This window comes from Penicillium cataractarum (assembly GCF_028827025.1).
Source record: "Penicillium cataractarum strain IBT 29864 chromosome Unknown utg000005l, whole genome shotgun sequence".
NCBI lineage: Eukaryota > Fungi > Ascomycota > Eurotiomycetes > Eurotiales > Aspergillaceae > Penicillium > Penicillium cataractarum.
In genome coordinates, this window is record NW_026622741.1 from 4,731,379 (window position 1) to 4,759,004 (window position 27,626).

The 27,626-nt window shown below is 51.3% G+C and overlaps 8 protein-coding genes across 8 annotated transcripts; 3 read left to right on the plus strand and 5 right to left on the minus strand.

The window, feature by feature from the left end:
- Positions 1 to 887: 887 nt before the first annotated feature.
- On the minus strand, positions 888 to 2,616 carry N7496_007411 (sugar porter family MFS transporter; the record flags this gene model as incomplete). Its single annotated transcript, XM_056700340.1, has 2 exons — positions 888 to 2,226; positions 2,312 to 2,616. 2 exons carry the CDS (start codon positions 2,614 to 2,616, stop codon positions 888 to 890), a joined length of 1,644 nt encoding a protein of 547 aa, XP_056555753.1.
- Positions 2,617 to 5,034: 2,418 nt separating this feature from the next.
- Positions 5,035 to 6,290, minus strand: N7496_007412 (uncharacterized protein; the record flags this gene model as incomplete). The annotated part of the gene is made up of 3 exons (XM_056700341.1): positions 5,035 to 5,358; positions 5,418 to 5,724; positions 5,785 to 6,290. 3 exons carry the CDS (start codon positions 6,288 to 6,290, stop codon positions 5,035 to 5,037), a joined length of 1,137 nt encoding a protein of 378 aa, XP_056555754.1.
- Positions 6,291 to 7,760: 1,470 nt separating this feature from the next.
- N7496_007413 (uncharacterized protein) lies at positions 7,761 to 8,216 on the plus strand (the record flags this gene model as incomplete). The annotated part of the gene is made up of 1 exon (XM_056700342.1): positions 7,761 to 8,216. One exon carries the CDS (start codon positions 7,761 to 7,763, stop codon positions 8,214 to 8,216), a length of 456 nt encoding a protein of 151 aa, XP_056555755.1.
- A 158-nt stretch (positions 8,217 to 8,374) lies between these two features.
- Positions 8,375 to 8,809, plus strand: N7496_007414 (uncharacterized protein; the record flags this gene model as incomplete). The annotated part of the gene is made up of 1 exon (XM_056700343.1): positions 8,375 to 8,809. The coding sequence occupies one exon, from the start codon at positions 8,375 to 8,377 to the stop codon at positions 8,807 to 8,809; it is 435 nt and encodes a 144-aa protein (XP_056555756.1).
- A 27-nt stretch (positions 8,810 to 8,836) lies between these two features.
- Positions 8,837 to 9,301, minus strand: N7496_007415 (uncharacterized protein; the record flags this gene model as incomplete). The annotated part of the gene is made up of 1 exon (XM_056700344.1): positions 8,837 to 9,301. One exon carries the CDS (start codon positions 9,299 to 9,301, stop codon positions 8,837 to 8,839), a length of 465 nt encoding a protein of 154 aa, XP_056555757.1.
- Positions 9,302 to 10,715: 1,414 nt separating this feature from the next.
- Positions 10,716 to 12,956, minus strand: N7496_007416 (uncharacterized protein; the record flags this gene model as incomplete). The annotated part of the gene is made up of 1 exon (XM_056700345.1): positions 10,716 to 12,956. One exon carries the CDS (start codon positions 12,954 to 12,956, stop codon positions 10,716 to 10,718), a length of 2,241 nt encoding a protein of 746 aa, XP_056555758.1.
- Positions 12,957 to 13,865: 909 nt separating this feature from the next.
- N7496_007417 (Spg1/Tem1 GTP-binding protein) lies at positions 13,866 to 15,094 on the minus strand (the record flags this gene model as incomplete). The annotated part of the gene is made up of 4 exons (XM_056700346.1): positions 13,866 to 13,964; positions 14,016 to 14,090; positions 14,149 to 14,441; positions 14,506 to 15,094. The coding sequence occupies 4 exons, from the start codon at positions 15,092 to 15,094 to the stop codon at positions 13,866 to 13,868; spliced, it is 1,056 nt and encodes a 351-aa protein (XP_056555759.1).
- Positions 15,095 to 15,774: 680 nt separating this feature from the next.
- N7496_007418 (ribosome biosynthesis protein RRB1) lies at positions 15,775 to 17,395 on the plus strand (the record flags this gene model as incomplete). The annotated part of the gene is made up of 3 exons (XM_056700347.1): positions 15,775 to 15,973; positions 16,054 to 17,308; positions 17,371 to 17,395. 3 exons carry the CDS (start codon positions 15,775 to 15,777, stop codon positions 17,393 to 17,395), a joined length of 1,479 nt encoding a protein of 492 aa, XP_056555760.1.
- Positions 17,396 to 27,626: the final 10,231 nt, after the last annotated feature.

Here is a 27,626-nt window from a genome sequence, read left to right on the forward strand (position 1 = left end):
TCCTCCACTTGGCGGGAACTCCCCATTCGCTCTCAGCCACTTGACTGGGCCACCGGAAATTCTTGGCGAGGATCGCATCGTCGTTGACTTTGTCGTGCAAGTTGCAACAGATTGTAAGCTTGGTCTTTTCTTGATCTGTGCTCCACAAATCACCCGCTGCATTTACAACCCGCCGCTTGTATGAGTTGAACTCTACTCATGTCTCTCGGAGGTACACAGCCAAGTCCGAGTAGGACCCTCTCAAGATCCGATGCTTGGCTCGATATAGCCCCATCTCGCTGGCTCCTCCACTTGTACAATTCATCGGCTACGAACCGAGGGGCCTAATTTGTACCGGTACGTCTTTTATTCACCGGTTTATCATCCCTTTCACAAATGTTAAGCCGAGGGACGATGCCTGAACTCCCTACGAGAATAATCGGAGTTTCTTCAAAATCACCCCTCCAAAAAGAAAAAGCTTTCTATCTCCCTGGCTTTGGCCCTTTAGACTGTCCAGGGGTTCAAGGATTTATGTCAACGACACCGCGCCTCGCGGCCCGTACCCGACAATTGACGCGCTTCGCCCCGGAAGTATATTTTAAGCATATTTCCCTCGCGCTTACCAAGACATTGGCGTTTAAGCTTACCGTATCTTTTATTGACAGTCTACTTGAGAGGCACGTTGATAAAAAATAACCCGGATAGGATTAATTAGAAAAAGAGTACATCTGCTCTACTGGGCAGTGTAACTCATCAATATGTCTTTCTATACATAATATCATCCAAAATCCCATTGAAGTTCTTCACTCATGACTCAGTCATAGTAAATGCAACAGGGAACATAACAAAACACTATTTTCCTTTCTCCACTCTTCTCCTTTAGCTATACACACTCAACCGGGACACATCTAAGCGGTATCCTCAGCATGAGCAGCAGCAGCAGCAGGCTTCTCACCGCCAGCCAACTTCTCACCCAGAACCTCAACATCACCACGCTCCGCAGCGAGAGTACGCTTAGTATCGGTGGAAGTCTTCCAGGCAGGGGTACCGATGTACGGGATACCATTAGGATCCTCGAAGATCTGTTCCGTCTCCTCGAGGGTCTTGCCAGCAGTCTCGGGGAAGAGGAAGAAAACGTGAACGAACATGGCAGTCAAGAACACACCGAAGATGATATACGTTTGCCAGCGGATATTAGCAAAGGCAACGGGGGTGAACAGACCCAGCGCGGTGTTGAACGCCCAATTGGCAGAGGTAGCCAGGGCGACGGCCTTGCCACGGACGCGAAGGGGGTACAGCTCAGGAGGGTACACCCAGGAGACCGGACCCCAGGTGGGTGCGTAGGATGCGACAAAGAGGTATGTGCAGGCAATCAGGCCCTTGGCGGGGGCGCCGGAGAGACGCATAGATTCCTCGGCGACGCCGTCGATACCGCCGACGACGACCTCGCCGTAGTTTGCCATGATTCCGGCGTTGGCGTACATCCAGGTCATCATGAGAGCGGCACCGATCAGGAGAGTGGGACGACGGCCCCAACGGTCAACCCAGATCAAGGCGGGGACGGTCATAACCACGTTGATGATGTACTGGATAGAGGAAGCGAGCAGGGTAGCATTGCCAGAGTAACCGGCCATGCTGAAAACATATGTAATATAATACATCATAACGTTCATACCAGTCAACTGCGACCAGATCTGAGTCCAGATACCGATGAAAGTACGGTGAATCATGCGAGGCGTGAACAGCTCCAGGTACGAGACGTCGGCGTTGTGGCGCTCAAACTCGCACATGTCGCTAATCTCCTGCAACTCGGCCTGGACGAAGGGGCTGGTGGGATCGCCCTTGCCGTGGACCAGGGTGAGCACTTCCTTGCACTCCTCCCAGCGGTCCTTACGGGCCAGCCAGCGGGGGGACTCGGGGAGGAAGGTCATGCCCAGGAAGAGCAGGACGGCGGGGACCATCTGGACACCCCAGGGGATGCGGAAGACGGACTGGCTGTAGGTGGTGGCGGTGTCGCCGCCAATGTAGGAGCAGCCGAAGGAGATGTAGTACATGATCAGGATACCCCAGGTGATAGCCCACTGCTGGGAACCGACGAGACGACCACGCAGGGAGGGAGGGGAGATTTCAGAGATATAGACGGGGACTTGGGCGGATTCAATACCGACGGAGAGACCGTTGATGACACGACCGGCGATGAGCATGCCCATGTTTTGCGAAGCACAGATAATCGCGGAACCGATAACCCTAAACGAGAGGAGATAGATGTTAGTATTTGCAATATAGTATATGCGTTGAGTCTTTGTATCTGTGTTCTCTGTTTTCAACATACCAGATAATGCATCCCACCATAATCGCATACTTGCGACCCAGACGATCCGAAATGAAACCAGAAATCAAAGCACCAAGCCACGAACCAGCGGGCATAGCAGCAGTCACACCACCCTGAGCCAGCGAGCTCAGACCGGAACACTTATCATTATCGTTGAAGGGCGGGCCCTCGGGGCCATGGTTGAAGTAGCACTTGTACGCAGTGGTGCCGAGAATAGCAGACATGGACGAGATATCAAAGCCAAACAGACCGCCTCCAATGACGGAGACGGCTGCGATCACGTAGATGTTCCCCACGACGACCATGATGGGCGACTGTTGTTCTTGAGATAGTATAAATCCCAGAGAACTATAAAGGGAAGGGGGGAGGAAGGTGGTCGGGAGAAGAAAGGAATTCCACACGATTCGCGACGAGGCCACGCCGGAAGAGGGAGTCTTTAAGTAGTTGAGAATATGGGATCTACAAGTTGTTTACTGGATTTTGTCTTTTTCTTTTTCTTTTTCTTTTTTTCCTTACTGGCAGCGTGGTGGGCAACAAGCCCCTTGCACACCCCATGGGTGGACCGAATGCTGGGGCCGAAACCATTGCGAGGCAGAAATCCACTTGAAAATACTGTTAATTAATGGAAATAGTGGTAGGGTTCATTTCGGGTAAATCTCGAGAAGGGCGCTCTAGAAGATCGAGTGTATGGATACCATCAAGTAACGAGAAAACTGCAGGTAAGGCGAGTGCAACGTTCCCAGCCGAAGCCACTCCGTTCGCGACGAGGCCGGGGGAGGAACGAGACTTAATTGGTGGACAAATAGTAATTATGATCCACTATGTGGTGTTTAGCCGATGGTTATTGGTGCAACCATAGCGATTGCTAGTAGGATCCGGGGAATCGGCCACGAGGTGAGAGTTCTATGCCCGATGTAGTCTGGCGCCGTACGGAAAGTCAGGCAGGAATGCTCAGGAATGCCGTGTTCGGGTGGCGTTCGGGGGGCGTTCGGAGTGGTCGGCTTCTTTTTCAGCCCCTGGCGAAAGTCGGCATCAACACGATGCCGCGTTCGGCAGCCGAGTATAAACACGGGAAAGGACTAGGAAGGGGAGTAAGCGATTTTTGAGATCGGGATCATGTTGGGAGGATTTAGATGGGGAATGGGTAATGCGGGAGGTAGTTTAAAAGAAGGGTCTAAACTGGATTTGACCACGAATCATGCCATTGTACTCATTACTCTAGGCCCTATAGTATCAACCAGTTCCAAGTTCCAATCGAAGTAACCTAGCAACTTTCCTCGTCATCAATATTTTCTTATTGTCTCATCAATTTCTCTTTGTACGGTATTGTATTCAGCGAAAAACCAATAATCGCCCTCAACGGAGCCCAAAGGGCTGGCAAATTGCCAATTAACCGGCCCTGGAAACCCACTTAGTCTGCACCACGAGAAATCTCTGCCGGGTCTGGAGACCAGTCCGGGGCCCCGAGTGCGGGCATTTACCCAGAACGAGACGGGCTGGCATGCCTTTCTTCGGCTTTGACTCGCCCTCACTGGCCGGCCCTCGCCGAGTGTGGGTCGTCGGGATTGACCATGCGAGACGCTTTTTTTCTTGACCGCAAGGAGAGGCTTGTTCAACTCGGGGGTTGCCCGTTGGAAAATGACCGCGTGGCTCACGGCACGGCTGCCATGATTTGTCCAAAGCCGTGTTTGACGTTGGAATGCTGACCAGAATCCCGATTGATATGGTTCGGACGGGAGGCGTCTGAGGCGCCGAAGTGGCTGTTTGCCGGTATTGGCTGACGCCAATGGCTTATTATTTACTTTCTAACGTCTCTGCGACTCTGCGACTGTACAAAATCCGGTTCAGCCGGCTGAAGCCGCCTTCTGCGTGGTTTTTGGTGGCCGATGTGGGCCCTCCTATTCATTTCGTTTCGCTCATCCAAGAGGGGGAAGATAATCACTGGTTGTTACTTCCAGGGTTTACCTACTGTGGTAGGGTCAAGGGTGCATTGGTGACGTCTCTTCTCCTCCATTGCGTCCCCCGATATCCCCGCCTCCAGGTATAACCCGGATTCTCCGGAGTCTTAGATTGCCCTTGGCCATATTCGTACACCGGGAGCCCATTCCCCAGACCAGAAAATTTCCCTCCTCCACATCAACAAGGGCGGGGAAAATCAAGTCCCTTGGATATGGAAATTGAAGGGTCTGTCCAGTACCCCTTCGCTTATAACCCTAACCATTCTGTAGCTCTCCCAGCTACAAAACAAAATTGCCTACCAACCTTCATCGCCAATAAACTTTGATCCCCGCACGGACCCGATTCCCCCTTATCTGTGCCGTACTGCACCGCGCCACGCATTCTTCGTAGATTCTCGAATCCTCGAGGAAATCCACTACCTTTACAACACCCAACATGCCTAAATCTCCCGAATGTAACGCAACTCGCATGGCTAAAGCCTTCGTAGCCACGATCGGCCAAAAGAGACTAAACATAGCCAAGATTGCACGTGAATTCGATATATCCTACTGTAAGCAAGGTTATGCGAATAGGAAGATAAGATAGAAGATAAGTTGATACTATATACTAGGCTCCTTCTTCCTATAGCATAATCTCGGGATTCTCCTCCTTTAGGTAGGTAGAACATTATTGAGCAAGGTGACATCCAAGCAATAAGTCTTTTTTTCTATGGGGTTCAGCCCCGACACCGAAATGAAAACATTCAATTCCCGGTCAGTCAACACTCAAACCTTCACCCAATCGTCATGGCTTTCGTCTGGCTTCTCCGTGTCTTGATGATCATTCCATGGAAGATCTACGATCACTGGAATGTCCTTTTCCTCATTCGTACTATCCAGCGCAACTGGCCATGCCCACTTTAATAGCATATTCATCATCTGGTAAAATTTGTCTTGGTCGATGCTTTCAAGGTATGACATGCCAGCAGGCGGGACTAAAGCATACTCTGAGAAATCCAACAGTCGGGTTAAACCAACATGGAGTTTCCCGTCATAGTATCCACTGAGAATGCGGCAATGGCCTAACTGATCTGAGAGGAAGAGTAGTGTCTGTGCTCGTCAGTGCCGCCTAAGGCCGCCATTATTTCAGAGTAGAATGGCAGACTTACCGGGAAGTTGGGGTTGTAACTGCGTTGTCCGGCATTGTGGGTTGCGCACAACATGGATTCCAACATCGTATACACCAAGACTACTATTTCATCTCTCGAGGGCCGTGAATCGTTGCCGCATTGTCCAACCCAGTTATAGGCCCATACATGGCATCGATAGTCCACAAGGAGCTCGTCTCCACCACTCAACCGGGTAACTCCAGTGTGGACACTCCTCCGACGAAAGTGTCGCATCTCGTCGGGCACCGTATCCAATACTTGGAATTCTCTTTTGAATCGGGGATTGCTGCGTATGTCCTTAGTTTCACTGGTAAAATGATGTTAGATAGAACGCCTTGGGTTCGAGTGTGGTAATTGTGAAGCTCACTGATCACACATCCACCCGTACCGGCTTGGCTGTACTGCTTCAGGTGGACGGCGAAAATGAAACGAGTCCAAATTAAACGAGCCATCAAGGCCTTTCTTTCCTTCAAAAGAGTATTCCTCAAAATCGAACAGCAGGGCCAGTGCGAAAAGCTCGGGTTTGTCACTGAAGAGTTTTCTTTCACCCTTCGGCTTGGCCGCCGCATGAATAGCCTCGCCCCAGCAAACTTTAATCCAAGAGGTATTTTGTTTGCAGGCATCGGAGATCTCTGTAAAGTCAGTCTTTGGAAGGAAAAAGGTCTTGGCAGGAGGTGATATAGATCCAGTTTCGATAACTATATGATGAAGTTCGATCCCGAGGCGAAGTAACTCTGTTTCAAAGATGTGAGGATTGTAATCTTCTTTGCCAATTACAAGGGAAGACGGGCGGGAGGGATTAGGAAGCAGTGATTCGAGGATTCTTTCCAACTTCTTGCAGGACTTTATGAGTTGTGCCGTGTCGGTTTCCATTTTGATGATTCCTTTTGAAGGTGGACCAGAGTAGGGTGGAGCCGTAGGTAAATGGAACGAGGGAAAGGTCAGATGGAGAAGAGGAAAACTTCCCTTGGTGGGTATCTCGCTCCAGAAATATACCCCTCGGAGGAATTGACGCAATTCCTCAACGGGAAGCTGACACCAATCTTGAACAGTTGTGACGCCAGATCAGGTATGGTAGGCCACGAGTTCCTTGGGACGGGTTTACAGCCTAGTAATCGGATAGCCCCGGCCTGGGAGCACCTAGCACACAGGCTCGTCTTCGCCTCTTCTGGCATAATAGGTTTCCACTGGAGCCGTCACCAAAAGTGCAAGGCGCAGCGCTATATCATATACACTTAGGCAGAAGGCTAGTCACTATGTATCTATAAAGATAGACAGTAGAGTCGTGTACTATACCTTCCAACGAAGACAAATCGGACCAGGACTAGTCAAGTTTCTCATCAAAAAGAACTGAATGAATTCCGTATCCTTTGAAGACTGCGAAGGGTGTCCCCGGCCATGGATACGGTCAGCTAGGGCTTCACTATCAGGAAATTAGGGAAATTGGAAACATGCAAGAATGGTCATTTTATCGTAATAGTGAAAGTCAACGACAGATTATTCCCCTCATAGTTCGTGTGCGAATTGCCTTGAGATGTCTGCGGGCTCTCAGAATGGATTTTTCATTTTGTTTTGTCCTATATAGATACATACCTTATTACATCGTGTACACAAGTAAAATCCGGTAATAATGCCAGGGGTCTATATGAACACAATCTCCTGCGCATATCGACGAGCCGATAGAACCGACAGGCGCGACTTCGAACCTGAAAGAAATCTACCTCACACGACACGATTCCATGGACTCGAGCTTTCTAAGCTCTAACCCATCCCTCTAATTCACCCTATGATAATGCGGAAACCCATCCTTCGTGAATTGAAGAGTGAGTGCAAAGATCCCCAACCTGAACGCGAACAGAAGATAGGCCATTGAGCATGCCTATGACTGTCGAGACAGGCTGGACGGTCATGTGGACTGAAGTCGTGCCTTCCTAGATAGGAAAGTAAAGTGAAGTAATCACCGCGGTCTTCTCGGTAGGCGTGAGACGCGTCGGAGTCACTCTCGAGATTTCCTTCTTCTTCTCTTCCCACTGCATCTCCCATCCTCTCCCAACTCTTGCTCCTCCCCATCCGTCTTGCCCAGACGAAGGTTTGCTTGGTCTGAACCTCAATGTAAGTCCTTAACCCATCAGACACCTACCAGGTTTACTGTTGAACTGATCGATAGGAATCAAGTCAAGCTGGATATCCTGCCAGCTCTCACTACTCGGTCCTTTGTCCCCTGCCCGATCCCCATACCCTTTGCGCCCTCCGGGTTCCTTTCACGAGGACCTGTTTTATTTCCCCCGATCACTACTACACTTTCCACATCTCTCTTCTCCTCCACCTACGCCTCTTCGTCAAATGGAGGTCACCACTGCCGGTAGCACGGCCAACTCGTTGTTTCCCGTCGACAAGCCGCGTGACTGTCCTGCCAAAACGTTGAAACTGGCACTGAAGTGGAGACCATGTCAACTGACGGTTGGCAACGAGCTCTTTTCCGGCAAATATCGCATCGTTCTTGACCCGCAACTACCAAGAGTGGTTTTCAGACTCGCCGACGAAGAACAAGGCCAAGTGATATTCACAGCCAAGAACTGTTCGATCGAGACCGGCTTGGATCGAGATGATCCGGAATTCGCCAGTCAGTACCGTGATCAGGTGAAGGACGGCCATCGGCTTTTGTTCATCATAATTCGACCCTCCGCACAGCCACCAATGCCTTCCGCGGCGAGAGAGGAACCTAGAAACGATGAGAAGAGCAAGGAGTGGAAGACCCTTAATACTATCCACTGGGAAGAGAACGAGGCCGTCATCTAGGCCACATGTTGGGAGAAGGATGCCCAGAACCCCCAAACTTACTTCGATTGGCTGGGACGACTGGTGCAGCTTGTCCGCACCAATGCTGGTGGTCAACCCAGGGTCGCTCGATCGCGGACTCGAGTACCAGTCAGTCCGAGCGTCCGGCTATACCATCAATGTCTCTGCAAGATGCTATGGACATTGACGAACCCAAGCAACAGTCTCCGGTATCTGGAAATTCTCCCCGTGTTGTTCTTCTGCAGCGGCCTATGGCTCTCGGCCATGCTCAGCATGCGCCCACTGGCCTTCCTCAGCCTGTCCCTTTAGGGCTTCCGCGGAGTCCGGCCGTGCCGTTGCCCGCTCGCCCTCCATTGCCAGGCGAAGAGCAACGGGAGATAGGCGAGAGGCTTGCGGAGCTGGAAGCAAGAAGGCAGGCTGCCATAGAGGAGATCATCCGGCACCGAGCAGCTGTTGCGGCGACTGCTGCAGAAGTGGAGTGGTACGACCGTCGGATACGCGGACTTCGACCTTCACGAGGCACAAGGCAGGGACGGTCTCGTTCTAGAAGCCCCCCGGCGGTAGAGAGGCTCAAACCCGGTAGTGGTGGTTGAAGTGTGATATTAGCTAAATCCCAATGCTCAAGAATCTCTTCGTTCCTGGACTACTCCTTGCTCAGCCTGTCTTGGGATATTTCCGAAGTTGTCCGACCGAAGGAGGTATGGCTTGACCTTGAGCGTTGCGTTGGAAGAACTCTCCGAATCCAGGAATTGACTCAGGTGTCCATCTACGACCGAGGTGATTCGTGCTTTGCCCTGAGTCATTGCGAATGAGGGCTTGCTACTTTTCCACTGTAGTGGTGTCGGAATCTCCATGCACACAGCTCGCAACAATGCGACGAGAGATGCGTTGACGGGATCCTCTGGTTTTGGCAATTCGACGCTCTCTGTTGTCGTGGGAGATCTAACTTCAAGGCCTTTAATAATTGCTGAAGCGCCTGTGGACTTCTCGGTCTCTTCGGAAACCTCTTCCACGTGCGCAGGGATAGTCAATCTAAATTTGGGATATTTGTCGTCGTTGTTGTTAAGTCTCAATTTTGCAAACATCTCTGCCACCTTACTAGGGTTTTCTCTTTTTGAGGGGGGCTCACACTTAAACAAACCTACCCTATATTGATAGGGTTCACCTCATGCACTAACTCTTAGGGCCTTAGATTGTGTCGGTTTCACACGAAGACTATTGTTAGCGTTCTATAATTATTGAATGCTCCGTAGGCGTTTAACCCTTAATTGTTAATGCGTCAAATTGCGGACCGAGAAGAATATGGGTACTATATAGAATAACCACTAAAGATTCAGCTAGAAAGATTTTTTCTGAACGTACAAACTAAGCTAAAGATATGTATATATAGCTGCCCTGATAATGTCTCCAGTCTTAGGTTCTCGATACTACATACGTACCCTGCATTGTAGCCGCCTAGAGTTCGGGGGCCACGGCCTCAACATAATTTCGATCCAGTACAGAGTATTTTTGAAGCCTGGGGAGCTACCTAGCTGGATAATGTAAGCTAGACTGGTATCATATGTCGTTTTAGTGAAGAATAGTGTAGGAATTAGTCTACAGACCTATGAGACTAGATTAACTAGATTTAGGGAACCTGATGTGAATTTTGAAAGAGAACAAGACCTTAGATGTTTATACAGGGTATAAGATTCTGTGGATAATTGTTGTTACTTCTGTCATCTAAGTCTTTGATTGTTTGCCTACGCTGTTTTGTGCAGGATGTACTTTATGGGCCCAGTGATCAGACTTTATATAACAAATCTCTGGAGATATCGACATCGGCAGGATGGCGGAGTGGTCTATCGCGCTAGACTCAAGATAGTTATCTTACACCCAGTATCACTAGGTGTTCTAGTCCTCGAACGAGGGCGGGGGTTCGAATCCCCCTCCTGTCAATTTTCTTTTGGTATTTATTTATTTTTTGACATATCTATCACCTCTCTTTGGGCTCATGATGATCTATTTGTTTTTTTTCCTTTGGCATTTGAACACTATAGTATGGTTTAAATTCTACATGTAAAATTGCCATTTGTTGTACATCAAGTCAGGACTGTACTGCTCGTGTCCTCGGCGATATTGCGGTTAGCGAGCAGAATAAAATATAAAGTTTCCACTTTATTCGTAAGCTAGTCACTCTTACTTTGTTTTCTCGTTTCATCTATCGACATGTTTCATATAGCTACCGATTATGGCGTTCTTGGAGCCGTTCCGGGCGCACTCTTATAGATGTCCACCAAGCTGCCGTTCTTGAAATTAATACCATTCTCGCTCTCCGTTCAGAACTCACAGAGACCCGATAGACTTGTGCTTTATCAAGGTCTAACAGGAACAAATATAGAATTTCAATAAGGTCCGAAGTGCAATCTCACATTATTCAATTACTAATGCATTGACGAAATGGATATCATCGTCACTAACGCCAAAAGATCATACGACAAAGGTATATCAAGCAATTAATCACCGTTCCAAAGTCCAGTCCGCAATATACGCCCAAGACATCCCCACCCGACCGACCTGCGACTGATACTCCTGCGCAGTAACACCCCGACAATCATGACGCTCACCAAGCTTCGTCAGAACCGCAACCTGTACTTTCTGGCCCGGAGCACCTAGTTGACGGGCCTCTGCCACATCGACATACCACATGTCGCCGCCTCCGCCGGGGCCAGTCCCAGGGACGTGGATGAAGGGGAGACGGTCTTCTTTGCGGCCGTCTACACCGTGGATCATCAGGAGGAAGAGGCCGGGTTTTTGCCGACTGTGTCGAGCAAGTGTCCAGTGCTCGCAGAGGAGGCCGAATTGGAAGCGCATGGGGCCCTGGCTGCTGTAGATAGAGATCTTGCTGCCAGCTGGGGAGATGGTCTTGCGACCGATACTATGCTTGTCGGCATCGGAATAGATTTGGAGGGATTTAACACCGTTTGGTGCGTCCGGGTCCGTGGTGATATATTCTTCCCAGCTGATGTGTCGTCCATCGCTGCGGAAGAAGTGATCCTTGTTGCCCGGGTAATGTTTCAGACCGAATTCTTCGTTCGAGATGGTGAACATGTGCGGCTCGAAGCGTTGAATGTATGGCTGCCCGTGGCCATTAACCGCTCCGGCTCCCCAACATGGGTCGATCAACTTCCACTGACCCCCGTCAATCTTGACTGCGTTCCAGGCATGGCCTGCATCATACGGTGGCACAGGTTGGCCAGGGGCAAGAGGTGTGTGACCGTATCCTTTGCCATGGCCACCTACCACGATGGCTTCGAGTCCTGCCTTTGTGGCTAGTAGCGCGAACAGCGCAGCATAGCCCTCACATACTGCTAATCCACTGGCTAACGTACTTGCTGGCGTGGAAGGCTTCACGGCATTATTAAAGAAGGCCACTACGTCGTATTTGATGTTGTGGTGCAGCCATGTAAAGATCACTCTGGCCTTGTCGGTTAATGATGGGAATGGAGCAGTAAGCTCATTTGCCAGCCAGCCCAAATCGTGCGTGGGGAGTGTTTCTCGTGGATACTGTGCCGCACGAGCATCTGGACCAGAGAAATCTCGGCATACCAGACATTCCGTGCTAGGGCCGCCTGCGGGTGCAGTAGCCCCGGGAAGAGAACCGTTGAAGCGTGGCTTGGTTGCAATCAGTTTGGCGAGATCTGGTCGAGATCCAGTTGGCACTGGCGGAGGGGCCCTGCTGGCAACACCATTCTCCGTTGGTGTGCTACTCGGCCGCGCAGGGATACTCGGGCTCTTATTCAGTCCACCAAACCCTAGTTTTCGAGCATCCGGAAGGTTGTTCACGGCCGAGGGTGGTGGCAACCGCCGGGCTGGTAGACTGGGCCTCGCTTCTTCTTCCTCTGCTTCACCATTCGTGCCATCTGTTTGTGTCTCTACCCCAGACGGCCGGCGCGGGGGGAGTCGAGGACCGGAAGGAGATGGGTCCCTAGCCGATGGACGGGAAGGTACACTTGGACGAGATGGTGTAGAGGAGGATGAGGATGAAGATCCAGGAATCTTCCCTCGCAGGGCAGATAGCTTCCCCGTCAATCCACCTGCGCTGAACTTGGGCTCAGAGCGTGGAGCCGGCGTCAAATCGATTGGGTCTTCCCTTGGCCGCCTAGGAGGCAGCACGGGCAGCTCTGTCTCACCCCATGCCGGCGCTTTGATACGACCGTTGCCGGTGGAGTTGACAGACGTCGTCGAAGCGCCGCGGCCAGTGCTAGTAGCCGTTGTCGAGTGAGACGCGTCAGACAAGACAGATTCCTGCGATGGCCTGTGTGACAGTTGTGTAGGTCGACGCGGAGGCAGAGAGGGACGAGATTCCTGTCGCGCTGGAAGTTGCGGCCGCGGTGGCGCTTCTGGCCGAGCTGGGGACTCGGAGCGAATAGGTGGAGGAGGGGGAGGCGGGCGATCTGATCGGCGCGTAGGCAATGGCGGCGGGGCCTTTTTGGGTTTCAATTCTGGCTTCGGCGAGGGACTTGGGGGAGGTCGTGGGGCCGTTCGTTGTGTCTGTAAATTGGTAGGTTCATTTCCAATCGAAGCGTTGTCTATGACCGAGCCAGTCACGGCGTAAGATGGAGGGATGTTGGCCGATTTGCTTCGCTGGGTGGGCGGGCGGAGGAATGGAGGCGGCTCAGCGCTATTCTGCGCCGCTTGGGACTGCTTAAGAGCAGCGATCCGTTGCTGGATAGAACCCAGCTGCGGTTCTTCAGTCATGTTGCCTGTTCTTCTTGCTGAATTCTTGAGCAGCAAGAATATAACTATGAGTGCAGGCGAATGCAGAAACGAGTGGGTAGTTGAGACAGAGGGATCACAGCTGTAACGACCGTCAAACCCCCAAGCACTACTGGGTGGCTTGGCGGGGGCCGAAGCGTATCCTCTTTGGCTTTAGATTAGCCCGAGTCGCCACAACGTGGAACGAAGCAGGAATCAGAAGAATTAATCTCGAGCAGAAGAGACAGAACAGATCAGGGCAGAAAGAGAAGATGGTTGGCGGCTCAAAAGCAGGCAGTTTTGGGGAAGACTCCGCCTCGAGGCCCGTGGTTCACCATCGAGAAGAGTAAATCGGGTTCAGGAACGGATTCAGGTACCACGCAGTATAATAAGTCGGGGACCGTTCACGGGAATGTAATAGAAGAACTTTACATAGGAATTCTACACAAAGACAAAGGATTTTCCGTTTTGAATGCCATTTCCAGCATACAGTACCCTGTTCGACCACTTGGACTCCCGAACGCCCGAGGCGGCTAGTGGAGCCCCCGTCTAGGGAATAGAGACATGAAGACAAAAAAAGAAGAAGAAAACTCGGTCCATCCAGGCGAGGGATGGAGAATATGAAGCCCAGGAACAGGAAAAAAGAACAGTTCACACAAAGAAGAATGGTCAATGGCTGCGCAGCTGGCTCATCGATCGCTGGATGGAAACATCCACATCCAGTCAACTGCGAGTCAGCTACGACCGATAGACGTAGGACACATGAAATACATCAATTGGGGAAAAAGGAAAATGGTTGACAAGAAAAGAAGTTCCGACGGTGTAGGGGTCAGGAATTGATCATCAAGAAGCATCACATCATCCCAATGTACATAACCGGCAGGGCGATCGACACAAAGTGCCTGGACGCTCTTACACATTCTTGTAGAGCAGCAGCGGCTCACCGACGTTCTCGATCTCGGGGATTGTGCACTTGAGGTCAAATGCCTTGGCCAGAACGATTTTGAAAATCTATTGCAGGTTAGCAAATGCCCAGATAGCGGGTCCAGAGGGAAAACAAACCTTCTGCACGTTGATACTATGACTGGTGCTGCTGAAGATCAAGCTAGCCTTCATCGCCTTGGCAAATCGCTTGGCCTAGAAGTGGTTAATCAGAATGAGAACTGTGCGGGTGTATGAACGATGCTAAACATACCTGGAGTGAGATTTCTTCTTGGTCCTCGCGTGGGAAGTTGACAAAATGGTCGTACTTGGTGCCGACTAGGAACGGAATAGCTGTCTTATTGAAGCCTCGGCCCTGGCGATACCATTCCTTGATGGAGTTCAAGGTACTCTTGCGGGTAAGATCAAACATGAATAGAATGGCCACGGCGTCGTTGCAAACAAGTGGCAGCATGTTGACGAATTCGCGTTGGCCACCAAGATCCCAAATTGAAAAGGTAATCTCAGTATTGCGAATGGAAATGGTCTTCTCCATGAAATTGACACCTGCCGCGAAATGGTTAGAACCAGGTAGCTCCATCTTTATCACAAATGACGCTTCAACACATACCCAGTGTCTGAATGTAGTCCTCATCCCAGCTGCCTTCCACGTATTTCACCATCAGACTAGTCTTACCAATCTGAGCATCTCCAACCATGCCGACCTTGATGACAACGCTGTTCTTCGAGGACTGAGCGGCCTGAGCGGCCTGTCGTTGCGCAGCTTCCGCGGGTTGTGGCTGTTGAGACATGCCATGTCGCTCCGGGCCACTGGAGAACCCAGATCCAGGCCGGGAAGGATGCAGTTGAGGCTGCGGGTTGACTGGTGGAGATGAGGTGAGACGAGCCGCGTGGTCAGCATCTTGGGTGTATTCGGGAGCAGAGTGGTGGAAGTCAGTCGAACGCGAGTGATAGTGCGCCTTGGAGTCGCTGTTGTAGCCATTGTCAATGCCTACTCGACCAGCTGACTGATCGGCGGGAACAGGCTCTTCCCCATGGACATTGACAGGCGCCAGCGCCGGATCTTCTTGAGGCTGCTGTTCAGACGAGGGGGCCTCCTGCGGTGCAGGTGCCTCGGGTACCTGGTCCTCTACAGAGGGCGGCTGCGGCTCCGCGACAACGGGGACAGCCTCTGAGGCAGGGTGCTGCAACGGATCCATTTTTAATGGTCGGAGATGGACGATTCAAGGGGGGCGAGGATGGGAGAAAGACCGAAACCGAGGCTGAGGCTGAAATTGAGAGTGCAACCTAACGTGAAGCTTCACGGTTAGCGCTTGCGGGGAAAGGAGACCCTTGCGGTGATATATCGTCAACCAATTCCGTACCTCTTGGGCGTCGCTAGGCTGTCCAGCCAGGCCAACTTCACCACAGTTCAGATTCCGAAGAGCTCTCCTCTCTAACAGAGGTCGTGGTTGCGCCCGACGCGAACGAAAGGATCGGGGTCCGGCGTAAACAGTGCTCAGACGGGTAGCGAGGTTGCGGCGAGAGAAGGAGGGGAAGTGAAGAGGGCGCGAGATGGGCTGCCACGGTACAAACGAGGGCTGGCAAACGCAGGAACACGAATGAGCGTCGCGACCGTTGCAGAGAAGAGTCCGGAGAGAATCAGGGCCAGTCGGTCAAGTCCAGTCCAGTCCAGACGAGTCCCAACTGTAGTCCCGTCCAGTCCGGTTGTTCAGCTCGCCTTCGACTTGCGGAACTGCGGGATCTGCGCTAGTCCCCGATAGGCTTAGCCTCTCTCCCGCGGTTGCCCAAAATTTACTGAAAAAAGTTCTTATCGGCCGCATTTTACCCCCCATTTCCTATATTTTACCCTCGATCCCACCTCTTTCACTCGCCTACTATGTCAAAGAGAGCTGCGGATGCTGCCGACGAGCAGTCGGCCGCCCTCAAGGCCGGCGAGCGCCCAATGGTCGACGCTCCCGCCGACGAAGTGGGGGAGTTTGAAGACGAGTTCGAGGATGAGTTCGAGAGCGAGGATGAAATTCTCGAGGCCGGTGTGGACGGTCGCCCTGACGCTGAGCGTGAGGAGGAAGAGAGAGGTTGGTCTAGCTTGCTCAATGCATCTTGTTTCTGCCGGCAATGGACAGTATAACTAATTTTTGACCATGGAATTGTGCAGAGGCCATGGACGTTGACAAGCAGACTTTCATTCCTGGACGGACGAAATTGGCGCCCGGAGAGACTCTGTCGCCCGATCCCTCGACCTACGATATGCTGCACACTCTGAGCACACCCTGGCCTTGTCTGTCCTTTGACATTGTGCGCGACACGCTGGGCGATAACCGAAAGACTTTCCCCGCAACCGTCTATGCCGTTGCTGGTACCCAGGCCGAGGGTTCTCGCGCCAAGGATAACGAGCTGATGGTGCTCAAGATGAGCGGCCTGAGCAAGATGGAGCGGGAGGGTGAGGACTCGGACGAGGAGTCGGACTCGGATGACGATATGGGCGAACCCATCCTCGAGCACAAGTCGATTCCCCTCGGCTCAACAACCAACCGCATTCGCTGCCATCAGACTCCTTCCCAGTCGGCCGATTACTCGAAACCTCCTCAAACGCTGACTGCGACTATGCTCGAGAACTCGCAAGTTCTCATCCACGACGTTACCGCCCACCTCGCCAGCTTCGATGTTCCTGGCACCGTCCTTCCTCCCTCCGCTTCCAAGCCCCTCTCTACTCTCCGCATGCACAAGTCTGAAGGTTATGCTCTGGACTGGTCTCCGCTTCAGCCTCTGGGTAAGCTGTTGACCGGTGATAATGACGGTCTGATTTACGTGACCACCCGTACCGAGGGCGGCGGCTGGGTGACCGACACTCGGCCTTTCACTGGCCACCAGTCTTCCGTGGAGGAGCTGCAGTGGTCGCCGAACGAGAAGAACGTGTTTGCCTCTGCCAGCAGCGATGGCAGTGTCAAGGTCTGGGACGTGCGATCCAAGTCTCGCAAGCCCGCTGTGGACGTGCACATTTCCAACACCGACGTCAACGTTATGAGCTGGTCGAACCAGACATTCCACCTTTTGGCAACTGGTGCCGATGACGGCCAGTGGGCCGTCTGGGATTTGCGTCACTGGAAGCCCAACGACGCTGGTCGCATTCGCGCCTCTCCCGTCGCATCCTTCGATTTCCACAAGGAGCCCATCACCAGCATTGAGTGGCACCCATCTGACGACAGTGTGGTGGCTGTTGGATCTGCTGACAACACTGTCACTCTATGGGATCTGGCTGTCGAGTTGGATGACGAGGAGAGCCGCCAGGCAGGCATGGCCGATATTCCTCCCCAGCTTCTCTTCGTGCACTATATGGAGTCTGTCAAGGAGGTGCACTGGCAAGCGCAGATGCCAGGTACGCTGATGGCGACCGGTGGCAACGGATTCAGGTATGTATTTGACTCGAGGTGTGTCTATCTTAGGTTCAGTGCTGATTTTTCTCTCTCAACAGTGTCTTCAAGACCATCAGTGTCTAGACGATCTTGCCCACCTTTGCACCCATCCAACCAAAATAGAAAAAAAGTTTCTCATGTGTGATGTCCTGCTCATATACCATTCGAGTATCGCGGCGTGCGACTCGTCTACATCGGTTCTGGAGTTGAGGCCCTGCCATTGCGACGAACCCTGATGGCAGGGCGATGAACAAAATAGTTATCCCAGTGATTTTCTTGTCTATTTGTGTCTACATTCGCGGGCGCAGAGTAGATAGATTCGCATATTTCAACGAGTTTTTTTATGTCCATATCATGATTCCTTTACAGCCATGTAAACAGTTATCTTCTACTTCGTAACTCGGCTATATGGCCTACTCAATGCCTACTCGGAGCATGAAATAGCTACCACTAGGTATGATCTGACATTCCCTCCTTGCCGCGGAATGCAACCCCCACTAATTCCGCCCTTTCTCATGCTCACCAGCCGAGGCGCAGTGATAACCAGGGGGGCAGTGTTATCACAGGGAGGGGGAGGGGCAATCCAGGAGAGCTCTGCTTAGTACCTAGTGTAGCTGCAAATGCACATCATGTCTCGGACTGGGATAAGAGCTCTTTGACAGACGGGAAGACTAAGAGAAAGGTCATCGTTCTAGTCGTAACCGTCCTAGGGGATTCTGGGTAAACGGCACGGGATGGAAGGCACAGGCACTTGGTAGGCGGGATGTTTAGTGCATACGAAGGTGAGTAGGTATACGGAGAATATCGTGGGAGTAGTATGTATCGTGTCTGGATGCGATGTACTTAGTGAACCTGGCTAGTACAGTAGGGTGTACAGTCGCTGGATCTTACGGCACGAGGGATCGGTATGTACATGCAGATACTATGTACCTACGTCCAATACCGTTGCACGATGCCAACTAAATACTGTACAAAGTAAATAGCTGTAGAATGTAATAGATTACAGGTACGAGGTACATGCGCCCGCAGGGAGTCCTGCAGCAGCTCGAAGCAAGCTTGCCAATAATGTACCTGTACATCTTGACTCGTCTGGACACAGCCCATCAAGGTCAATAATTAACAGCTAATAGCCACTACTTATCACAGAATCAAAGTACTAATCCTACTAGTCAACTGCTTAACAGACACACTATCTTTTGCAATAACTTGGCGACTATCATCACCAATGCGCCATTTGTTTTGTCCCGTCAATTTATCCATCCTCCCGGCGCCGTACTGGACCCGAGTCGGGTGCGACCATGCAGGGCCAGTCGGTTCTAACATCCTACAACTCTTCCGTACAAATTATTACAGGACGTGCGTGGGGCCTCAGGTTAGCATTGACGTGGGGCTACTCACTATCCCGCCAATGAAGCAGCCAGGGGCTCTTGCAGGTACTATTCTCCAATAGGCACTCCACATCGTGGTGGGCGGTCTTTGGATACAATTCGCGCCGGCGCTAGGACGCGTGGGCGATCGTGGGCGATTTGCATGCGTATGGCTTGAATTGTCTTGGCTGCGTGTTGGGCGTGGCGATGCGATGAGGTGTGTGGATTTGGATTTACATTTCGTGTTTTGGGGTCGTGCGTTGTGCTATATTGTCTGTGCGAGGTTCCTGGGTAAGGTTCGTAGGAGGCTGTGGCAGTGTACTGGAACCGTTGGCCGTTGGTTTTGTTGTGGAGAGCTTCCTTGGGTGGAGGTTTAAGTGGGATGGTCGAGGTATGACATGCATGAAGGGGGCGAATGCGAATGCACGTCGGAAACATAATATCAGAGAATTTGAGAATGGTGGATTCCTCCGGCTAGCTACTTGACACTTACTACTTACCTAGGTAGGAAGGATGAATGGATGTACCTTAGCTAGGATTATTACGATTAGTTTCGTCTGTGGCGCCGTAGGTCAGACAAAGCCTAGCACTTTTGTACTTGTGTTGCCAGGCGCTGGAGCGGTTCGATATTGAAGCGAGCGCTTGCGATGTGTATAGGTATACAGTGGAGGCGAACTATGGTTGAGTACTGAGGTCGATATATTCTGAGCATGCACAACAACGCAAGGTACCGAGGAAAATCTTCTCTTGCTAAATTCAGTCCGAATGTAGTCTTCCAGTCGATCTTTAAAAGCCATACTTGATACCCTTGTAAAGCTAGAGCTATTGCAGCTCGAGGATGTACAAATACATGCTTCGATACATGGACCCATTGCAGGGCCGGCAAAATGGCAATATGCTTATGTCCGTGTGCACTTCGATGAAGATATGTATTGGAAGTCCAGTAACGATAGTATAATTCCGGTATCCTAAGAACACAGTATTGCCAAACAATTCGAATACCGGGATTTACCGCTAATGCATGACGAGGAAACCGGTCAATCACAACAGATCTAGCCGCTCTCGCCATCCGACGCCTGCACGTTCCGTGGGTGATCATGCACTACGACCAAGTAAAGTTCGTCGTCCTGCAGGCTCGCAGGCTAACCCCGTTTCTGCGGTCGGCATTTCTCCGGTGCAATCGATCAGTGACTGGGATAATAATGAATGATATCACAACCTGCGCTAGGGTAATATAGCTCTCTTGCTGGGCTGGCCGGGGGATTTTCCGGAGTTTTAGTTGAGCTACATACAGCTAAACTAGGCTAAACAAAGTATAGTAGAAGCAGAACTAGATCAGTTGGCGAGTCGTGGACAGTAGTTAGACTACCACTCGTGGAAGAGTCAGTACTTTGTTCTCTAGAGATCCTACATTTTCTGCACCAACGTCGTGCTCTTATCGGAGAATGTCGCGATTCCTATCGGAGCTCTCCTTATCAGGACACCGGCCAGGTCCAGTCCGTGTTCCTTGGGGTCGGTCCACTTGGTGGAGACATTTGGAGTCAAGATCAAGTACTGAAGTAAAGCGCTGGACAATGTACAGTCGTATTGCCTAGCTATGGTATCTCTCTATGCGCCGACCGTAATCGCACCAAATTGTTCCGTCCTAAATATAAACTCTTCACTGGCATGAGTCGTTAGCGCTGGACCAGACTCCCGAGACTGAGTTTCTGGGCGCAGATCCATAAATCGTGCAAGGTTATGTTGGCCGCTTGTCGCTGCGACTCGCCACCACCTTCCTGGTGATCATGGCCCTGGGCTTGTCTGGGGCCTGAACACGCGCATCAGGCCATTGGCCCGTTTCTTGGTTCTGGTGCGATGCACTGTAGTATGATCCGACACTATACTATGTAGGCTGCTGATCGTCGGCGCAGGGACTGACTCGGACGGTACGTAGTAGTTGCGCTCTACCGTGTATATTGCATTTAGCGGGTATTTTATGGCAATATTGTTAGAGTACTGGAGGTCTTCTTCCATGCTAATCACTACCTGTGGCAAGCTGTATGATACTACTGTATGTCGCATCTTCTCTTCGTCTGTCATATCATGCCGGCTATGGGATTTGCCGTCCGCGATTTTCTGTCTGGCGATCGTCATGCTTCTAAAGTCCGTAGACAACCCGCCAGCTTATCTCATTCCACTCCCAGCCCTATCCACTCTTGCAGTCCTGTGCCTTGCATGAATGGCCAACTATCTAATGCCTCGCTGATTGGGAGAATTGTGCGATCGTCGGCAACGTTTTCCTATCGTCTTGCTGTTGATTGCGGACTAACGCTGGAGCTTTCGTCGCAAGCGCCCCACATGGGCGTGGCTGGGCATTTCGAAGGATACCGATAAAGTGCAATTCGTAAGATTTGGAATGAGCAGCTAATTTCCATAATGATCATTTTATTCCTCGGTGTGAAATCCGTAGGGTAAATTTGAATACTACGAGGCTGCAGATGAATTTTCTAGTGCGGCATTTTGAATGTACAACCTCGCTTGGAAATCCTCATAGGCCAAGCATGCCGGTATGGCTACTATGTACTCCGTACAAAACACTATGAACTATATTGGTACGACTATATCATCTATTTGATTTCAGGATGTCGGCTTCTCCGAAATGCATGTCATCCTACGGCCCTACTGTAGCCATCCTGGCTTGACACGATACTCACAGGGATCCATCACGATCCTTCGAATCCACCACCGCGCTAAAGCGGCGGAGACTCGTCCGCTCGTCCCTTTTTGCACTATATTTTGTAGAGTGTCAAAAGTGGACTGTGGACAGCGATGACGCATGGGGCCGACGAAGATGCCACCAAGAGCCTCAGAGCCATTGATAACCCCTGCACGACTGCCTGCGCATTAGGGCATCTCAGCACAGACACCAGTAAGTGGCCAGCCCTTTCCCTTGCCCTTCCCCAGAATATGCACAGACTCAAAGTATACCTTTAGCCTATCGACTACTAAATACTACTGTAAGATCTACCGGTCCCAGGGCGAGAGCGCGGTAGGACCGCTTTGTAGAACCCATCATGTTTCGGGTGTTCTGCACGATCGATGGGGGACCAATAGGCGCCGTAAGGCAGGACTTGTGGGCTTTTCTTCAGCGATTAGATAGACCAGCTAGTAGGATACCTCGACCCTTGGACTCTACCTTCAGATCTAGCGAGTTGTCGTAGAGGTAAGAAAATATTACCGCGAGCGCAATACAAATGAATCCAGGACAAAGACGGCTTGAAACCCGAATGTCCGGGGCTAAAGTGGAAAGTGAAAGAGAAATGTTCAAGTGGAGGAGGACTAATATCCGAGCCGTGAGGATTGAAGGACTAAAGACATCCCGCGCGCCATCAACAGACTTGATGCCATCGTGCACAAGCGGCGAGCACAGGCCACGCAGTGATCAGCCCGGAAACCCCGTGGCACGGACGGACGGGGAGAAGGAATGCATCGGAGAATTTCTGGTGGCTTTTTTCTTGACTGATTCAGGGTGGTACCTTAGTTGCTTGGATGAGGATATAGGCACTGACAACTGGACGTGTTGTATAAGAGATGCGCCAGCCAAGGTTTCATGGCTTGTAATTTATTGCGAGACCGGGATGCTTGGGATGGGCGGCTGCAGCTTTTTTTTGGGCCAGCCTATTACATTGATTACCTGGTTTAGTAACTTAGTCCAACTCCAACCTGACCTGTAGTAGTGCAGCTCGGTCCCGTCGGAGTTTTTGTCTGGGGGATTGTTGCACGACTGGGCTCCACCGTGTCAGCGATCACCCGCAAAGCGCGGTTACGCAATAACGTTTGGGTGGTGGGCTTCGACGATTCGGTGATTGAGCGCCGCCCTTCGCTCTCGCCCCCCTCCCCGGACTTCTTTCACCCGGTCCAGCTCGGATGACGCAGGTGACTGGCTTCTGGAACAGGCCTACGGTACGGATTACGATCGTTCTTATTCATGGTCCAGGGGAATGGATGATTGTGACTGGTGAGTGTGGCCGTGGCGTAATGCTGGCCCTGCCCTAGGGATGTAAGCGGATTAGAGTGGGCGAGCTTACGAAGGATTGACTTCTGCTGGAAAAAGAGGGTCTGTTTGGACAAGGATATTTTGAAAATGAAATTTACAAATTTGAATCAGGGAAGTCGAATAGATATCAAGTTTTTCTTTTTCTTTCAATAATGATGCAGACATAGCGAGTCTGTCAATCTGCAAACTCCCCAAGTAAAAGGCTCTGCAACTTCACCAATAACCAGGTAAACAAATTGCGACTGGGCCGATCTAACGTAGAGCTATACAAGAATTAACTATTACCCCCCCCCGGATCAACAGAAAAAGCAAAACTCAATGACTTGCTCCGGGAGAACTAGTGCGGGTGACCGCGATGAGCACTCACTGGGCAGGTATACTATCGTTCAGTTCCCTACAGGTACGACACACCTAAACAAGAAATTCGCTCACGGGGTCATGTGGTAGAAAATAAGTCCTTCGACAAGCATCCGAAAGTCCGACGACCAACGGGCTGTCGAGAAACGAGCGCCGTGCATGAAGATGCTGCAAATACGGCGTACAAAAGTAAATTGCTAAACGCCAAAACTACCAAGTATAGCACTGGCGATAGATAATATGCAAACAATTGATTCCATAAAACTGTACACATAGTATCGCTCAGTTTGCTCCATGAAACTTATTTGATTGAGCTTCTATTATCATCAAGCAACACTGCCGAGACCAGTTGTTCACAGTACTTAAGTAAAATGTACTTCGTTGTCCAGTCAATCCTTCATCCTTCCATTCCGTCCTGCGGACTCCCCCTTCCCCACGCTAGAGCCACCCCCAAGATCATCCCCATCCGCGTTGCAGCTTTAGGAGCTGCATAGTGTGGCTGACCGTGCGGCCGTTTCATTTGTCACTTGGCCCTCCTTGAGTCATCTCGGGTCACCTGCAGCGTCTCTCAGACTCGCCCTAAGGGTGACTAGTGGCCCTTAGTGGCCTTTTAGGCCCACCTAGTCCGGGTTTAGTAGCGCATGGGGCAGGTCTGGGGATTCTGCAAACGAAGTGTCCGTGCGAATAGGTGCAGGAAGATTGTAGGGAGAGAAAGTCTGGGGATGGATGAAGTCCAGGGTATACGGAAGACTACTGTACAATGGTATCTGGTGTCTAAGACAGTAAATTTCTGCTGGAGCCGCTGACCAAGCGATGGCATTAATTACTAGATCGGGATTCTAAGTCGAGTGGTATGGCAAAGGGCAGTCTTATTTTTGTTTCACAGTGATCATCTTTGCTTGATGATGATCTGTATTGACCAAGGAAAGGAAAAAAGTACTCATTACAGTAGTACTCTGTACCCTGCGAAAGTCGTCTTTGGCCATTGTCTCTCCGCCAACATCCGATCCGAAACCCTTCCGACAGTATGGTCAGATCAGATCAGTCAATAGAGTGACTGGCACGCTCTTCTATACCTCGGACAACGAACTTGCGAACAAAAGACAAAGAACAGCATTGGCTCGTTGCACAACAGCAATCCTCGTCGATCGCGAGGCTACCCAGGTCTCACAACAATAATAGTCGCCTCCAGAAAATCATACAACCCCAGATCCAGCCGCATCAACCCGATCCGGCGATGGATCTCGGCCAATAAAGCGGCGGGCTCGTCTAATCGCCTTGTTCCGTGCGACCCAAACTCAAATGGGCGTGGCTGCAACGTGCGTCGGCGAAAGGCAAAAAGGCGGTTTAACCGATGGACGGGCGAGTCAGATTCTAGAAAGTTTCTGGGGTTAGTTCAAGGGATAAAGGGGTGGAATGGAAAGAATCCGGGGTGGCCACATTTCAGAGACATCAAGGTCAGGCACACTCCTGTTTGGATCAATCCACTGGTTCTATATTCCTTCTTTTTTCCGCATGCATCTTCTTCTTTTCTCCCCCATGGGATGGTTATCCCCTTTCAATCAATTATTCTCGCCACAAACGTGAATGATATTCTGGTACCGGGGGACGACTCCAACCGCCACATCCACCCCGGAATTTACCAGGCCAGACTTCAGCCTAAGCAGGGCAGGACCTTGGCGTCTCCCAGACAAAAAAAAAAGTAACTTTTCGTCTATCAATTCAACGGATTCCATTGGTGAGTATCCCCAGCGACCTCAGGGAAATCCCCCACACGAACCCTTCGGTCGCGGCCTTCCCCCACAAAAATGGCGCATGGCCCTCTCTTATTTTGGGGCCTGCGGATCCTTCCGCCCATTGGAAGCTCCGCCCCAGCCTCGTCGGTGGATCTCGATGGGTACCTGGCCACATCATAGACGGTCCAGTCGACGGTCCTAGCGGTCCTCCAGGCGACCCGGGCCATCCTGGAGTGTCGCTTCTGTTGCGCGCGACCGTTGCCGATCGTGACTAAAGGAAGGTCCAGTCACGAGGGCGGGTTTGATTATAATCGCCCTTCGTATTTGTATTGGGGGGGGGGGAGCTAGTCGTATGGAGGAGGAAGTTACGGAATGTTTTAGTACGGGTGTAGAAGGATGTACGGTGGGAGTAGTTACTACTAGATAGAATTCTTCATAGTGCATGATTATACTCTATCACGATCAATGAATTGCCACCAAGATCGATTTGCTTTCTGGAATGTGACATACCCATCAGAGTAGGTGAATGGTCTTGGGGGGTGAAGATTGGGTCTGGTACCTTGCCGGGGGGAAAACACGAGGCATTTTTTAGTGCCAACTATGTACTCCACGAAAAGTGTACTGAAATAGTTTAGTTTTAATTTCCATCGCACCGATGTTCGGATCCAATAGTTCTGCTCTCTTAATCTTTTCTACCCACGAGGATGCAGTTCAACTATGACGATGTCGAATGTCAAACCTAGTGACATTCCATATCTGAGCTATTCTTGTCATTGCCATATCTCACGGGTATCTCTTATCATGGCGCTCCACTGGCTTGTTTCAGCTCTCAAAGCGGGTCCCGTTACAATGCCCACCTCGGTACAAACCCCGGAGTAACCAAGGACGATGCGAAACCGATACGTAACCGTGTTGGACATGTATCCAAGCTGCCGTCAACCCGGACTGTACGGAGTACGTACATATAGCAGTGCATATATGTACTATACAGTGCACCTGGAAAGAGTTACGACAGTATTTCCACAGACCAGGTACAGCCCGTACCTTTAGGATACTATACCCGACCTATCGCTAGCGCAAGTCTCCATTGACGCCACGAATACCCAACCAGGAAACTGCCTGGAGGGACTTTACTTTCCCAGACACGCCAATCGCCCGAGACGCCTGGGACGATAGGAAAAACCAGGCCCCCCAGGACTCCCTCCCCAGGAACCGGTGAACTGGTGGGCATAGCCCAAAAAGGGTGGGCGGCGAGAGCCGGCCAGTGCGTGGCGGGAAGATTCGAGGCTACGCCAGTTCCGGTAGTACCTTGGCTCATCGTTTCGGGGCTGGCCATTCACCGTCGGCCGTTTGGTTCACCTGAGAGGACGTTGTCTGATCCTGAATGGCCCTGGGCTGGCCCTGGCTGGTCAAGTCGATAATCGAGGCCGGGCGATTGGTTCCCCAGGCCGTCCGTGTGCAGGGACTCCACTACTTCACTTGGTATCTGCGGTATTGTGGAGTGATTGTTTAGTGCTCGAGTATTATCAGTCCTGTACGGCGCGGACGGAGGACGGATTATCAGATAGCCTTATCCGGGTATGTATGGGACCCGTTCCGCTGTCAGGGTTTCCTCGTTATCGGCCTCGTGTATGTGCAGAGAGAGGGCATCTATGTACATATACTACAGGATACTCCGTAGTTTGACTATAGGATAGAGTGTACGACCAAGACGTACTGTGTTACCTGTAACCGCCACTACTGCCACGCCACCTCCCATGGATTGGCATGTTCGGTCGTACCGGACTTACCGTTCCATACGATACATACCGTACGTACCGTACATCGGACCACCACCACGTTTCCTACTACAGCCAAGTAACGAGTACTTAGGTACTTGGAGGTCCATGGACTTCGTTGCTCGGAGGCAATTCACGTCCTTCACCTTCTCCAAACCTCATTTCCTACTTCCTCCTCCTTTCAACCTTCATCCTCGATTCACTTTTCCCTTCTCCTAACTTCCCAACTTCCTCATCGTTGCGCCCGCCCTTTCTAGCTTATCTGCAATTGCCCGCCATCTCGGTTATCTCCGGCTCTCTCCAACTGCCCCGTGCTCCGACCTCGTCGTGAGAAAGAGCCTCTCCCCGACCAACTTGATCACGCAATCTCGTCGGTTTTCAATGGATACGTGCGAAGTTTAGAGATCTCGACTCGATTCACCTCACATACCCCGTGAGTGATTTCTTTCGGCTACAAACTACTCCCCCCGATACTTTTGTCGCCTCCTCGTGGCCAGGCAGACTCGACCCCCCGGTTGCCTTACTGATTCTCCGAATCCCCAAAGACCTGGAATTTCCCCCACGTCCGTCCAGATATTCCATCCCACCCACCGGTCGCAGGTCCTCACATCCTGTTTCTTCGGACATTTTTGATTCTTGCGACTGCGCCCGTTGAGACGCAAAGTCATTTGGATCGCCCTGTACATTGCTTCTTCCCGCTCGCAATCATCCGGTGGGTCCCTGGTCCGCTACCCCAGCACCGTCCATGATAAGCCTCGTCCGTTACCCTGGATTGGGGCAACGAACGACGCCGGTCTTGCGAACGCAATCCTTCTTGTCCTTTTTTATCGCGCACTTGAAAAAAAAAAGGAACATGCTAACCTGATGTCATCCCGACCGTGCAGTCCTTGATGCGACCCTTCTTTGTGTAAATCTATCAAACCCACCACGCCAATCCATCGTTATCGTCACATCTGGGAAGAGTGACGGATACCTCTTCCGACTCGCGAGAAACAATCCTATTCTCTGCCCATTCCTCCGAGATCTCCAGTTTCTCTG